The sequence below is a fragment of the Mesoplodon densirostris genome, chromosome 6 (assembly GCF_025265405.1).
Source record: "Mesoplodon densirostris isolate mMesDen1 chromosome 6, mMesDen1 primary haplotype, whole genome shotgun sequence".
NCBI classification, from domain to species: Eukaryota; Metazoa; Chordata; class Mammalia; order Artiodactyla; family Ziphiidae; genus Mesoplodon; species Mesoplodon densirostris.
The window spans coordinates 125,950,529-125,966,264 of record NC_082666.1 but is presented as its reverse complement, the minus strand read 5'-3'; the positions used below and the strand labels follow the sequence as shown (position 1 = coordinate 125,966,264).

At 42.6% G+C, this 15,736-nt stretch overlaps 1 protein-coding gene across 4 annotated transcripts in view; it reads right to left on the bottom strand.

Moving 5' to 3' along the window:
• The window catches only part of MSRA (methionine sulfoxide reductase A), a 392,996-nt gene extending 377,743 nt beyond the window's left edge, over nucleotides 1-15,253 (bottom strand). For all 4 annotated transcript variants that reach the window (XM_060102637.1, XM_060102638.1, XM_060102636.1 and 1 more), the window contains exon 1: nucleotides 14,821-15,253. In XM_060102637.1, coding sequence (XP_059958620.1) covers nucleotides 14,821-14,956 — 136 coding nt within the window. In that variant the 5' untranslated portion in view covers nucleotides 14,957-15,253. The remainder of the gene's footprint in view (nucleotides 1-14,820) is intronic.
• Nucleotides 15,254-15,736: the final 483 nt, after the last annotated feature.

Below are 15,736 nucleotides of genomic sequence, written 5' to 3'. Positions count from 1 at the left end.
TCTCACCACTCCTATTCAACATCATACTGGAAGTACTAGCAAATGCCAATAAGAAAAGGAAATAAAAGGTATACAGATTGGGAAAAAAGAAATAAAGGTGTCTTTGTTTGCAGATGACATGATTGTCTATGTAGAAAATCTCAATGAACTGAAAAAAAACAAAACTCCTAGAATTAATAAGCAATTACAGTAAGGTTACAGGATATAAGGTTAATATACTAAAGTTAAATGTTGTCTTATAGGCCAACAGTGAACAACTGGAATTTGACATTTAAAAACATAACACCATTTACATTAGCACTAAAGGAAATTAAATACTGAGGTTTAAATCTAACAAAATATGTATAAGATCTATATGGGGAAAACCACAAAATTCTGGTGAAAGAAATCAAAGAATATCTGAATAAATGTAGAGATATTCCATGCACCTGGATAGGAAGACTCAATATTGCCAAGCTGTCAGGTCTTCCCAACTGGATCTATAGATTCAACACTATCCCGATCAAAATCCCAGCACGTTATTTCGTGGATATGGACAAAATGATTCTAAAGTTCATATGGAGGCAAAAGAGCTAGAGCTGCCAACACAGTATTGAAGAAGAACAATGACAGAGGACTGATCCTACCCAGCTTCAAGACTTACCATAAAACTACCCTAATCAAGACAGTGTGGTAATGGTGGAAGAACAGACAAATGGATCAACAGAACAGAATAAAGAGCCCAGAAACAATCACAAATGTAGTCAACTGACCTTTGACAAGGGAGGAAAGCCAATGCAGTGGAACAAAGATAGTCTTTTGAAAATGGTGCTTGAACAACTGGACGTTCACATGCAAAAAAATAATAATAATCTAGACCCAGACCTTACATCTTTCACAAAAAATTCACTCAAAATTTAAAATGCAAATCTATAAAGCTTCTAGAAAGTAACATGAGAAAATACCAGTGACCTTAGATTTGGAAATGAATTTTTAGATACTACACCAAAAATGTGATCCATGAAAGAAAAAATGGGTAAGCTGGGCTTCATTAAAATTTAAAATGTCTGTTCTGCAAAAGACACTGTCAAGAGTATAAGAAGACAGGCCACAGTCTGGAAGAAAATATTTGCAAAATACATATCTGATAAAGGACTGCTATCCAAAATATAAAAAGAACTCTTAAAACTCAACAATAAGAAAATTAAAAATCCAATTAAAAAGTAGGCAAAAGACATAAACAGATACTTCACCAAAGAAGATATACAGATGATAAATAAGCATGTGCAAAGATGTCCATCATATGTCATTAAGGAATTACAAATTAAAACAACAATGAAATACCACTTCATACCTTTAGAATGGCTAAAATTTAAAACACTGACTAAACCAAATACTGACAAGGATGTGAATCAACAGGAATCTTATTCACTGCTGATGAGAATGTGAAATGGTCCACTTTGGAACACAGTTTGGCAGTTTCTTACAAAACTAAACATACTCTTACCATATGATCCAGCAATTGTGCTCCGTGGTATTCACCCAAAGGAGTTAAAAACTTATGTTCACACGAAAACCTATATAAGAATGTTTACAGTAACTTTATTCATAACTGCCAAAACTTGGAAGCAACCAAGATGCTCTTCAACTGGTGAATGGATAAACAAAATGGGATAAATCCACACAATGGAGTATTATTCAGCACTAAAAAGAAATGAGCTATCAAGATATGGAGGAACCCTAAATGCTGACTGCTAAGTGAAAGAAGCCAACCTGAAAAGACTGCATACTATATGATTCCAACTATATGATATTTTTGAAAAGGCAAAATTATGGAAACAGTAAAAAGATCAGTGGTTGCCAGGGGTTCATCAGGAAGGAGGCAAGACTAGGTGGAACACGTGGATTTTTAGGTCAGTGAAACTACTCTGTATGATACCTGTCATTTTGTCAAAACACATAGAATGAACCCTAATGTAAAATATGGACTAGTTAATAATTATGTATTGATATTGGCTCATCAATTGTAACATGTACCACCTAAAGCAAAATGTTAGCAACAGGGGAAACTTGGGGAGGAGGGGCATGTGTATATGGGAACTCTGTACTTTTCACTCAATTTCTCTGTAAACCTTAAACTGCTCCAAAGAATTAAGCCTATTAATATTGTTAAAAAGAATATGTTAAGATATACCAGCTGACCTGTAGATATTTCCATAATGTACTATTCAGTGAGAAAAGTGAGATACAGAGAATATAAGTTGATTCATTTTTATAAAATACCAACAATAAATAATGTGAGTGTTTACATATCATTTTATGGACATGGAGAAAGGCACTGAAGAATGCTCTCTTGGTTTTGGACAGTGGTTACTTGGGAAGTTGGGAGAAGAGGATAAAAATGATTAAAAACTTACAGATCAAACTTTGAGCAAAAATATGAATAAAAATTTAAGGTTTAAGTAATAAAGGCCCTGAAGCAAAGGGAAGCCATCTCAAGACTGGGGGTAGGACCAGCGAGAATAGCCTATTACCAGACTTCCTGGGAAGAGAAACCAGAGGCTGAGAGCAAAGACCCCTTGATTCCTTTCTAAGAGAGTAAACAGTAGAGAATCTTCATTTTATTAATTATATCAATTTAGTTTATCAACCATCCTACAAGTTCCAAAGCAAACGTACATAGAAAAAGAAACCTAGGTTTCAGCTCTTTAATCAATCTCCTTATTCCGAAAAAAATAATCATCGGGCTTTCAATGAACCAAAATAGTTAAAGCTTAAGTTCCATCATATTCGTATAAATCCCCTGGTTCATATCTTGCCCCTGGAAATTCATATTTAAATTTATATAGCTCATTCCTATATGTTTCCCCCAAACTACTGCAGCAAACAGCTATATAATCTTACTCATCCAATACCTAATTTTCACGAGAAAATAATTATTCCCTTTTATTCCATTTATCAAAATAAATCCACAGCACTTCTTAGGATGAACATAATCCTGAAAAAGAAAAAAAAATTTTTTTTTAATTTCTGAAAATAAAGTTATCTGCAAGGGGCTCCTCCAACCTCTTTTACACGCAGAGGCAGTTGGGTGCAGGGTCTCCTCTTGGAGGGATGTGGTTTCCCGGCAACATGCCTCCGGTTGTCAGGGAGAGACCCTGGTGAGCTGGTGAGCAGGGCTGTTATCAGGCCGGCTGCAGCCTTGGTGGGGGGAGCGGGCAGCTCCGTGTGGCTGCTTCGTGCCAGTGCACACAGCTCGGTGTGCGAGGAATGCTAAGTGGTGGGCCAGGAACCCCAGGGACCAAGCAGGAGTTGTTACACTGGGCTTCCTGCTAGATGACGTAGCTCTCCATGAATTGGTTCTTAAGAAGAGATGAGGAAATGGAGGTTTGCAGCCATGCAGTGTTTTCTCCGGGACTCTGTTTGAAAGCTGGCTGATTCATTCGGCAAACCTTAATGTGGTTTTCTTTTCATCTGCTAACTACAGTACGTCTGTTAAAATATCAAATTTTCTTCAGTTGGCCAAAGAATAATTTTTGGCCTCGTGTGAACAAGGCTTTTCAATTTTTCACATTGTGTTTAACCTAAGCAAACTATAAATCACCTAAGAGTAAACTACAAATTTAAAAAAAAATATTAAAGCTAAAATATGAAAAAGTTTCAGAGGAAAATTCAACACTAATGTTATTACCTTACCATGGTAATATTTTCAAAAGAATTCATTCTATATACATGCTCTGGGAAGACAGTCAATGTTTCTGAATTTTATTCCTCATTTTTAAAAAATGTAATGATAATATAGTCATCAAAACATATTGTAACTCTACATTTCTTCCAGTTTCACTACTACCAGTCTTTGCTGTATTATAATGCAAATTTAACACACTTATTCAACAAGCTAGTGGATCAGAAATATACCCTGCTGAGAAACTCTGTAGGTATGCTCACATGAAATGGTACAGAAGTCCTACAGAAAGTAAGGAACCATGTCTTTCTCTGTGAAGGGTAATAACCTTATTCAACATTTTAGAAGCGATCCAGCTTACGGAAGAGGTCCCAGCTGGTTCAGAGGCTACGGCAGTCTCTGGTCAAGGTAAAATCAAGCATTTGGCATTGTCTAAAAACAGAAAAACAAACAAAAAATAGGTCCCAAATAAAGTCACTTATGCTAAGCCCCACGGCACCAAACCAAGATTTACCTTGGCTACAGTTTTGGGTCTCCCAGAAATGAGAGAGAAATGGTTTAAGGACCAATCAGGAATCTCCTGATGAGCACTAGTTGGGTAATCTGCCTGACAGACATCCTGCCATCCCTAGAGGAAAGTAACCTTGCCATGACCACCCTGCCTAGTACAACTTCCTTGTTCCCGCTTCCTTCTGGCTATAAACATCTTTCATTTTGTACAGCTCTTCAGAGCCCCTTTCTATCAGCTGGATGGGATGCTGCCCAATTCCAATCAGTTTTTGCTCAAATAGACTCTTAAAAGTTTTAATATGCCTCAGCTTATTTTAACAGCATCATGATCAAAGTAGTCAAGTACCTCACCAAATGGGAAGAACGTTTTGATAGGACATCCAGAGAGGAAGTTACCAGAAGACCAAGCAGCCTGACCACTGTAATCCAAGAGCTCTGGCCGTGCCCACAGGGCACCGTAACCAGGTCAGAAGTTCAGGAAACGCAAGGGAGAACAATGGCCATCTCTGAGCTCCAAATGCATTAAAGGAACTCAACCTTTATGTCCCTAAGAAGACACACTGGAATGAAAGTGTAAAACAGGGCCTCAAAGCCTGAGCTCCACCTCCAGTTCTAAGAGCAATCTATGCTGAAACAGTCCCCAAAAAGGCAGCATGGAAGGGGGAGAACTGAGATTAGCCTTGAAAGGCCCAGGAAGATTGAGATGGGCTGTGAGGAAAAAAGCAAACTTCCCAGAGGAAGGTACTGAGAGTAGAAGTCAGCCTCAGCGGTGGAAGCAGAGATCAGGAACGCTGAGATGAGCAGCAAGTCAAAAGAACGTTTCTAACCCCAGGAGGAAGAAAGTCATCACCCAGATCACACAGTTACCGCTGTTTTCTTAGCAGTGATAGAAATCTGAGGTTTAAACAGATGCCTGGTAGTGGTGCTCATAACAGACTGGGAAAAGCAGTGAACAAGGAAAGCGTGATGGTTAGTTTTCTGTGCCAAGCTGACTGGGCTAAAGGATGCCCAGATAGCTGGTAAAACATTATTTCTGTGTGTATTGTGAAGGTGCTTCCAGAAGAGATTAGCATTTGAGTTGGTACACTGAGTAAAGAAGATGATCCCACCAATATGGGGGTGGGTGCTCATTCAATCCAATCAGATTAGAACTAAAAGGTGGAAGAAGGGGGAATTCACTCTCTCTGTCTGAGCTGGAATATCCATCTTCTCCTGCCATCAGATGTTCCTTGTTCTCAGGCTTTAGGACTCAGACTGGAACTTACACCATTGGCTCCCCTGGTTCTCAGCTTTCAGGGTTGGACTGAATCACATCACCAGCTCTCCTGGGCCTCCAGCTTGCAGACAGCAGATCTTGGACTTTTCAGCCTCCGTGATCATGTGCTCCAGTCCCTCGTGCTATATATATATTGTTCTGTTTCTCTGGAAAACCCTGACTAATACAGAAGGCAAGGAACAATCAAGACTTACTGGAAGAGGACCAGTTTAAATACAGAGGCAAGGATCGAAGATGAATGTGGCTAAGGTTTGGGGGAGAGTAGTGCCATGACAGAAATGGGGAAATTAAAATACGTATCCAGTGTTTTGAAGGGAAAATGGTAAGTTTGGTCTTAGAACTGAGTTTGGGGTTATGGCAGGACATACATATCCTCTAAGAATTTGGAAATGGGAAGCGGAACTTTTGCAAGATGAGATCTAACTTTCAGGAGCCATGCACAGATGAGAGTGGTTGGGAAGAAGCTAGCCAGCCAGCCCGGAGAAGACGGTACAAAGAGTAAAGCAGTAAAATGCAGGCAACGACAGGGGTGATGCCAGCAAATGCCAATTCCACTTATTCAAAGACAAGGCAGATGTCAGACTCTCCCAACCTCTCACCATCTCTTAGCTTAAAAGTTGGTGAGGAGATAGACACAAGTTAAAATGACTGAACTACCCCAAGATGACAAACCCACGGCCTACTAGAAATCTGACGTAACCAAAGGTCTGGGCACCATGGAGAAAACTCAGCTCTGCACAGTCGAGCCTGGCCTGATGCTCTGAGCTGCAGGAAGGAAGAAGTGACAGCTAAGGAGGCTGCCATCACGTACCAAGGGTGGACTGATGCTCCATTATTCAAATATGGCCCACTCCTTATCACATACATTTCCATTTGGCTGTCGAAATGCTATCTAGGTAATACAGTTTTCTGGTATAACAGGAAAAACTATTAACACGGAAACCAGCAAACAGTGGCAATCCCAAGTCCTCAGGCTCCCACCCTTCCTGTCTTCTTCAATGTGCTATTCTCCTCTCCATTACTCAACCCATGTCCAGTGCTTTCATCATAAGCATTCTTGCCAGAGACAACGTTGCCTGATGCAATTTTTTTTTTTTTTTTTTTTTTTTGCGGTACGCGGGCCTCTCACTGTTGTGGCCTCTCCCATTGCAGAGCACAGGCTCCGGACGCGCAGGCTCAGCAGCCATGGCTCATGGGCCCAGCCGCTCCGCGGCATGTGGGATCTTCCCGGACCGGGGCACGAACCCATGTCCCCTGCGTTGGCAGGTGGACTCTCAACCACTGCGCCACCAGGGAAGCCCCCTGATGCATTTTTGCCACAAACATTTCCACTGGGTTAACTAATTGGACATAAGGCAATTTTGCCCTGAAAGATAAAATAATGAAAACTAAAAGAGGGACATTAAAAAGGACGTAATAAAACATGAGAAGTGTAGGTAGATTCATGGCGATACTGCCCAAATAACTGATTTCACTTTGTGGGTTGTACCCGAAAACTCGTCTTCCAAGTCTTTCATTCATTGCGTTCTATACTTTATTCTTGCTTGTTGATTCATTTCCTTGTTCAGCATCAGACAAATTTTCACTAAAATTTCTTCCTTCATTAAGAGAGGTATCAGTTTCCAAACACTAGCATGCATATTTGTAACTGAGCTGTGTTGCCTTGTGAAAGCCTCTACTCTGTTGTGTGTTCTTAGCATGTTGGCACATGTCTGTTGATAGACGTTCCAAAGTTCTATGGGAAACGTGGGTTCAACTCTGCACCTTTGAGGTCCTCAGCCTCTTCCTCCTCCAATGCAGTGTGTTTCAAACTAAAAAACCTACTCTTGGGGCAAATCACTGTCATCTGTCAGCTCAGTAACGCCATCAATAATGTCACTGAGTGGAAGAAATGCTAACGCATTTCAACCAGTTAAAACCAAACTGTCAAACCAAAAATTGTCAACCAGTTATTTAATCTTTCACAGCAAAACTGCCAGTTAGTTCTGCAGCAAAGATGTCTACAGCTAAGATGCTTATGGAGAAAGTACCTAGAACCCACTCAAACAGCTATTGACTATCTATTCTGTATCATAACACAGGTATGTCTTTGAGGGGCTTGCCCATCAGAGATCACAACATGCTACAGTCATTCAGCAAATATTTATGGTCAACCTACTGTGTTCCAGACACAAAGAATAAGACAAAATCCTGCCCTGAAGTAGTTTGTACTCTAATGCTACTATTTCATAAAACATTAGATGTTCCGATGCTCTCAGACCAACCACAGATTTATGAGGGAAGAAAGATGAAAGAATAGGATGTAGAAGATCCACAACTTTTCTTCCTCACATTGACACCCTGAAACCATCTTCTGCAGAATTCAGTCTTTCGTACAGCGCCAGAGTTCGAGATCTGGGCTGGCACAGGATGGCAGGGGCTAGAACCAGCTGCTGTAGTATGAGAAGGGGCCTGGTCATATGCCAAGGCAGCAGGGGTGATAGCTCCCAGGCCACTGGGGTCTGTGAAGGGGCCGGACCAAGCTCGGCAAAGAGGCCTTCACTCTGGTCCTTGCTGAGGGCCTGGAGGCCTGCTGGCTCTCTTGGGACCCATGTCACAGGCTGAGTCTCCTCACCCAGCTGTCGTCACTCTCCTCCCTCCCCAGCCGATACAGGGGCTCCCTGTGTCCCCTGAACCAGAGGGGAGCAGGACAGGCCCCCACCAAGGGCTGTGCTGAGCATGACACCCTTTTCCCCACCGCTGCTGCAGGTCCCTAGCACGTCCCTGCTCAGAGACTTGAAGACAAGGGGCTTCCCATCATTCATCCTGGCCAGTCGAAAAGTTTACCACTGGTCACAAGAGTGATTTGAGAGGGAATTCTGAAATCAGCACAAATCCACCACCACTAGTGGGAAAAAAATTCAGAATATGTACCCCATGGATAAAACATATTATGTTTTTGCTAGCTTCTCTGTGTCACCATTGGTCACACGATGGTCACATAAAAAAACCACCTTTTTGGTCTTTGTTTTCAGGCATTAACCACATTCTCCCCCAATATCCACAAAACATTACTGAGTGTCTGATGCAGGCAGGCAGCACCCTTTGTGAAGTGCTACAGACTACAGGATAAAATAAGTATCAAATATGGTCCAGCCCTTCCCTTTAAGGAGTGAAACATGGCTCCCCACTCTGGACAGACATCCTTCTGGGGAGCTCACACTCATATGGGGAGATAATGTTATCAAACACAAGTCTGTGTGCCCGACGCACAGGGAGGCCAAACAATACCAAAACGTCAGAGTTTGAAGCAGAGAAAGGTTTACTGCAGGGCCCAGCAAAGAGACAGGTGGCCCATGCTTTAGAAACCCCGAACTCCCGGACCGTTTTCAGCAAAGCCCTTTTATAGGAACGGTGAGGGAGGCGCGTGGTTAGCTGTCGCAAACTTCTTGGTGTCAGATCCTTTGTTCCTGAGGTTGGGTCACGTCAGGTCACGACGTTCCTATAAACCTTCACCAAAACAAATGTTATTCTCTGTCCTGACAAGAGAGGGCAAGGTCCCAAGGCTCAACTTTCGCCCTCCGAGGTCCAGGCCCTGAGGGCTGAGAGGAGGAGGGTCCCTGCGCCGGCCGGTTACCCTGCCCGGGAATGTCTGTCCAGCACCCAGTCTGGGTCCTCCCACCAGTGCCCAGGCTGGGCTAAAGAGGCAGATCTCAGCTGGCGTCGTCCTCAGGGCCAGGTCCCCAGACCCTGCCCAGCCGTCATCACTGAGGGGGCAAGGCGCCCAGGATCCAGCTGGCCCTCAGGCTTTGCATTTAAACTGGAGAGAATCATTTGTGTAGGATCAGTGTAATACCTCTTGCAGCAAATACCCATCAGGTGAATTCCCAGCTCACGACAACGGCCCTTCTTTGAGAACAGCCCAAGCACAGAGGTGGACCTGAAGTAATGCCGTGCAATGCCCTTGCCACTTAACCCTGACCTCTGGCCACCTCCTAGGCGTAGACAACTGATCTCAGCTGGACCAATGTTTGAAACTTGCACAGAGAGGCTGAAGCTGGCTGAAGCTGTTACCTTGACAGCAGTGTCCATATACTCCAGCTGCTGAGGCCTCCGTGGACTGCCAACCATGCAGACGGCCACCCCCGTTAGGTGGCAGAGGTGGGGACGGGGGAGAGGCTCACTGCGGCCTCAAGGCCTGGGCCCGGCCAGCAGGCAGCCCTGGCCTGGGCTCTGGGGCTCTGCGGGACATAGCGCTCAGCCGGTCCCCGAGCCCCCAGCTCACCCGCCAGCCCCAAGGCCGGAGGGCCTGGAGGGCTCCGGGGAAATGGCCACGATCGGCCTCTCACTGCACTGTCCACCTTGAGGACCACGGTCAGGCTGACTGTTGGCAGAGTGGGACCTCTAACTGATGCGCTAAAGGTCTCGTGATAACGGCTGCACACCCACCCCGCCCCTACTACAATAAGACAGAGATTTAATAACTTGAGTAGCAGAAAAGCACCTCAGTAGCACTGCAAGATCTGATAGAAGGATTCATAAAATAGTTCAAAACTATTTGTCTAGTAGAGAAGAAAGGGATTGCTTAGGTTGGAGAGGAAAGGGATGGGTTTATAGGAGAAATGGAATTCAAGCAGGGCAAGTTTTGAGGAAGAGCAGGGTAAGGATATATGGAAAACACAATATTTTACCCAAGCAGGCATTTAATAAACATTTAATGAATGACTAAATGAAAAGATTAGAGTGTGGAACCCACTTGGGTAAAATCACATGAACGTTTCCAGAGGCAAAACACTGAAACACATGCTAGCCAGAAGATGGGGTTCTATAGGGGCACAGTAGGAAAAAAGGCTGGGAAGGTAAGGGTCAGATGGTGGGAGATATGGAATACCCTTACCCCAGGGACTTCAGGGAAGTACTGAGGATTCTGAAACAGAGGGTAAAATAAAGAGCTTTAGACAGGATGCAGAGGAGAGATAATAGCTCTGTGTCCTACAATTTAGAAGTTAATCACACACTGGTGAAAATTTTTCTAAAAGGAAATTTGTTTTCCATGATTTTCTTTTAAAAGTCTATGTACATCACTCAAAATAAAAGAAATACACATAATGCCTTCTACATAATAGTGGAAGGAATTTGTCCCCAAGGATCTTTCTTTGTATAAATGATGCCACCACAATTGACACTTCAATAAAAATGAATATTTATGAAATGTAAAATGATTTGGATTAACTTATTCCAATTTCACCCTCTAAATTTAGATTTTTAAATCACGCCAAAATGTGGATTTTGATTACAAAAGCAAGTTGGGGAAGAAAAACAGAACTTGACATGAAAAAGAGAGCAAAATTTAAAAAGGAAAAAAAAGAACTTGAAATAGGGATGAAAAAAAGATGATAGAAAGGTGGTCAATTAGACTAAAAACAGCTGAAAGAGATCATCTTCAAAGTGGAGTTACTTAATTCAATAATGCAGTCACATTATAAGAACCAAAAGTTTAAAAAAAGCACGGAGCCAAGTCTCCCAGCTGTGTCTCCCCTCCACCATCAGCTCACTGCATCGCCCTCTCCGTGGCCATTACTTTATCTATCCTTCCAAAGTTTCTTTGTGCATAAATATTATTATTTTCCTCCCTGTTCACACAAAACTTAACAAATAACACTGTTCTGACCTTGCAGTTTTCACCTAACACTATATCTTGGCAATCTCTCCATACCCATTCATATAGATATTCCATGTTCTTTTTTACAGCTGCATATTTCATTGTGAGGATGAACCATAATTAATTTAACTAGCCCCTATTGATGGGAGTTTGGGTTGTTTCCAATCTTTGACTACTGCAAGAAAAGCTGCAGTGAATAACCTGGTACAGTCATCATTTGGCACAAATGCAAGTATATCTGTAGGATAAATTCCCAGAAATTGAATTCCTGGGTCAAAAGGTATACACATTTAAATTTTTGACAGATATGGCCAAACTGCCTTCCATAAGAGTTGAGCCAATTTACATTCTTGCCAGCTATGTACAAGAGTGTCTTCTTCCTTAAGGATTTACCAACCAAGTGTATCATCAAATTTCTGGATTTTTGCCAGTCTGAAGAATGAAAAATGGTACTTGCATTCTCCTCATTATGAATGAAGCTGAGCATCTTTGTATATGTTTAAGAGCCAATTATACTTCCTTTTCTGTAAACTGCTCATAACCTTTGTCTATTTTTCTAATGGATGTTGGTGTTTTCTTATTATCTTCTAGAAGCTTCTTATATATTAGGGAGATTAGTCCTTCACCTACGATATGAGTTGCAAATATTTACCCCAGTTTGTCTTTTGAATTTGCCTGCGGTAATTTTTGCCTGAAGAAGATTTTTATTTTGTTGTGATCTAATTTATCAGTTTTTTAAGTCTTCTGATTTTCAAGTCATGGTTAGAAAGGCTTTCCTTTCTAAAGGAATTCTCCCTTGCTCATCCTTAAATTATTTCATTTTTTACATTTAACTAAATGAAAAAACAGTACATATAGTAGTTAAGATCACAAACCCTACAGGCAAACTGCCTATATTCATATCCCAGATCCACTACTTACTAGCTATATGACCTTGTATAAGTCACCTAAACTCTATAGGCCTCAGTCTCCACACCTACAAGTGGGGATAATAACAGTTACCACCTCCTCAGGTTGTTGTGAAGATTAAACGTATTAGTAAATGTAAATCAATTACTACAGTGCCCAGCATATAGTAAACACTCAATAAGAATGAGCTATCATCAACATATATCTTTTGGAACTTATCCTGCTTTAAGATGTGAAGTACAGATCCAACTTCAGTGGGGTTTTATTTTTTTTGGTTTTTTGTTTGTTTGTTTGTTTTACATATGGCTACTCAGTTGTCCCATAACCATTTATTGAATATTCCATCTTTTCCCCACTGATTTGAGATGTCACCTGTATCATATGCTACATTCTCATACGTATTTAAGAATTCTGATCTTCCTATCGACCTCTCTATTCATGGACCAGTCCCACACTGTTTAAATTATTAAGCTTCACTTTTACTATGTGCGAGGGCTAGTTGCCCCTCTTTGTTCTTCTTTTACAGTTAACATTAACTATTCCCGCTTATTTTCCCATATGAATTTTTTAAATTAGTGCATCCTGTTCTAGAACAAAATAAAAATATCATTAGTATTTTTCTTGACACCATGGTACCTTTATAAATTAACTAAGGGTAGGGTGCAAATAACAACAGACATAGACAGAGGTAATATAGAAAGGTGAAAAGCTGTTAAACAGATTGGAGGTTGGAGTAGAGATGAATTTAACTTTCAAAACAATAATATTAAGTCCCTAAGCTTCTATCTTACAGCCACTGAAAACCCACCAAAGAGGTAACACTGCCCATTTCTTGGGCCAATCAGAACCTTCGGCAATCTGTCAAGGCAGCAGTACCAGGGGTAGAGATAGGAAAGGCCACAATCTAAAATTTAAGTATTTGTGGGGGTGGAAGTTACAATAGCTGAACAAAAAGGACATGTGCCTTATAGGCTTGGCCCTACACCAAAAAAAAACACAGTTCACTGGTCCAGATATAGCAATGTATGCATGGCTATATAAAAAGGCAGAAGAGCCTGGACAAGAACCAAGTCCTGAGGTTTTGCAGTCAGAGTTATTAGATGGATAGAAAAAGAAATCGTTGGCTTGTTTCTGTCATGTTAATCTTTTACCAAAAGTGTCATTTATATACTAAAGAATTGAGTGGGAAGACTTTGGTTAAGATAAAGGAGAACTAAACTGTGGTCAGTTTTAACCTTGAACCAGTTTGGAAACTGATCAGGAGTTTTTGGTTTGTTTGTTTTTAGATGTCTAGGAGGACATACCACAGACACTGGAGTGTGTCAAGAGGAAGTTTCATACAAGCTGGGAAAGTTCAGCATTGAGAAGTATTGCCTTTAAATATCCATTTATGAATCCTAGTTTGTTAAAAGAGAATTCTCTTTCAAGATAAATAAAGTTTAGATAATGGGGTTATGTAATTTAGAGACAGAGTTAAAGATAATCTGGATTTTTTTTTCAAAACTCATTCTCTGAATTTGAGTCAAAAATAAAATAAGCTTTTTAAGGCTATCAATGAGTTGGGAGTGAAGTGATGTGGGACATAGGAAATAGAACTGCTAATGTAGGTGAATGAGAAACAGGTCACACAGCATCAGTTCCCAAACTGCCTCAAATCCAAAGACCTCTACCTTCTCCATTCTCATACTGAATATTGTGTACGATACACAGACCCTCAGAACGACCTCCTCCTATATATACTCAACAATTCTTTAAGGAAAAGAAAGATGGAAGAATCCCTAGAAAACTGTAAATGCAGGATTTATCTTGGCATCGAGCCATATGTAAAAGATTAATCACTGCTTAATCCTCCAACACCTCTAAGGCAGCCGTTTACAAACTACCGAGTGCATTAGTATCACCGGAAGGGAGTATTTAAAAGATATCATTGGGACTACACTCTGAGAAGCAATGCACCAAGGTAATACTTCTCAAAAAGTATGGTCCTCAGGTTGGTGGACACGTGTTATCTGCAACCTTCTAAGGGGCTGAGACCGAAATTAGAGTTAAGCTTTTGAAACTTTTAGAGCAGTTTCTAGCATTTCATTTTTATTATATTTTCTTTCATTTTTATTCATTTTATTTCATTTTTCTAGCATTTCACTTTTATTATATTTTATATATATTATATTATATTATCCAGAAGTATTGGTATGAGATTGGAAAATTATTTTTAAGTTTGGGAAGCACAGCTCTTCTGCATGGCTGACACACACAGGCAAACCCGGGAGCACAGGGCCAAGGGGCAGCTCCTGCCAACTGGGGGAAACCGGGCAGGCCTGGAGGATAATGGTATCCTGAGGATAATTCCTACAACCAGAACAGTGAAGTGAGAAACAACTTCAAAACTGCAGTATTCATCGTTCTGTACCATTCCATTGCTTCCAGTGACAACACAACGCTGCAGCACCGCTGCAAGTGGCCTGCATCCCAGCGGCCGGTGCCAAAAAGAAAGGGGATGCACACCGTGGGAAAGGGCGAAAATTGGGTCATTGCTTTTCCCGCCCGAAGTTTGAAGGCGCCGGGGTATTTGCACTGTAGGTGAATTATACCACCGAAGTAGGTCCAGTCAACGCGTTTCGCGTTGTTTTAGCTGGTGAGAACCCAAACAAAGAAGGAGTAGCTAACCCCGGCCCCCTCCCCTGCCAGCGCCCTCCGCGCCTGCGCAGAACCCCGGCTGCCGACCCTCCCGAGGCTGGCCCCCGGCTCCCTTCCGGCGGCCAGAGGATGCGCGTGCGTAGCGGCGACGACCGCGCCCTCGGTGTGTGCCCGCGTCCTTACCCGCTACGGCGATCGCTTCCTTCCGGCCCGGGAGGGCCGCCTGCGGGCTGACGATGTTGGAGGCGGGGTTACCCATTCTCCGGGCGGAGAAGAGGCTCTGGAAGAGCTGGCGGGCCGTCCTGGTGGCGGCGAGCATGGGCGGGTAGCTGGCGTAGGGGCCGCCGGGCGGACCGGCGGGGTCGGGAGCCGAGGCGCCGCTGCGGAGTGGGCGGCCGGCGCGGGGCGACGGGAGCGGGGTGCACTGGCCGGCCGGCGGTCGGGCGGGTCAGCGGGGGCACGTACGCGGCGGGCTGTGCTGCCCCCGCCCTGGAATCGAGTGATTACCTCAGCCTTGTGCCGGGCGGGCCGGGACGGAGGGCGTGTTCTGGCCCTGGCGTGGGGCCGGGTCTGGGGAGGCACCTGCGAGTTTTCCTTGCTCCCCTTCGGTGCAAAGTTCCCGGGCGGAAGACTAGTGTACTAATGGCGGTACAAAGTACGTGAAGCGGCAGGGGCCAAAAAAACAATGCCCGGCTTTTGACTTTGAAGTTCGTTCGCATTTCACAACCTCCTTAACAATTGCTCGGTGTGCCCAGTAAGCTGTACGACTACCTACCTTACAAACTAGTAACTATGTCTGTTACCACTGTAGCCATTATGATGATAAATTATCAAAAAGATGATTATCCAAAGTGAAAACTAAGCACAATTTTCAAACAGTTAAGAATAGGAAAGATAATTCAATATAATGTCTTATATACACATATTTATATGCACACACACATAGAAATAATATACTGATAAACACAAGGGGGAAAAATAGGAGCAAGGCACTGATACCCCATTAACGCAGTGCAGGTGAACTTAAGGGTTCTATTGGATCATTCTTGGCTCTCAAATCATGGGACGTAACATTTGCTCCTGTGACAGATTTTCAACC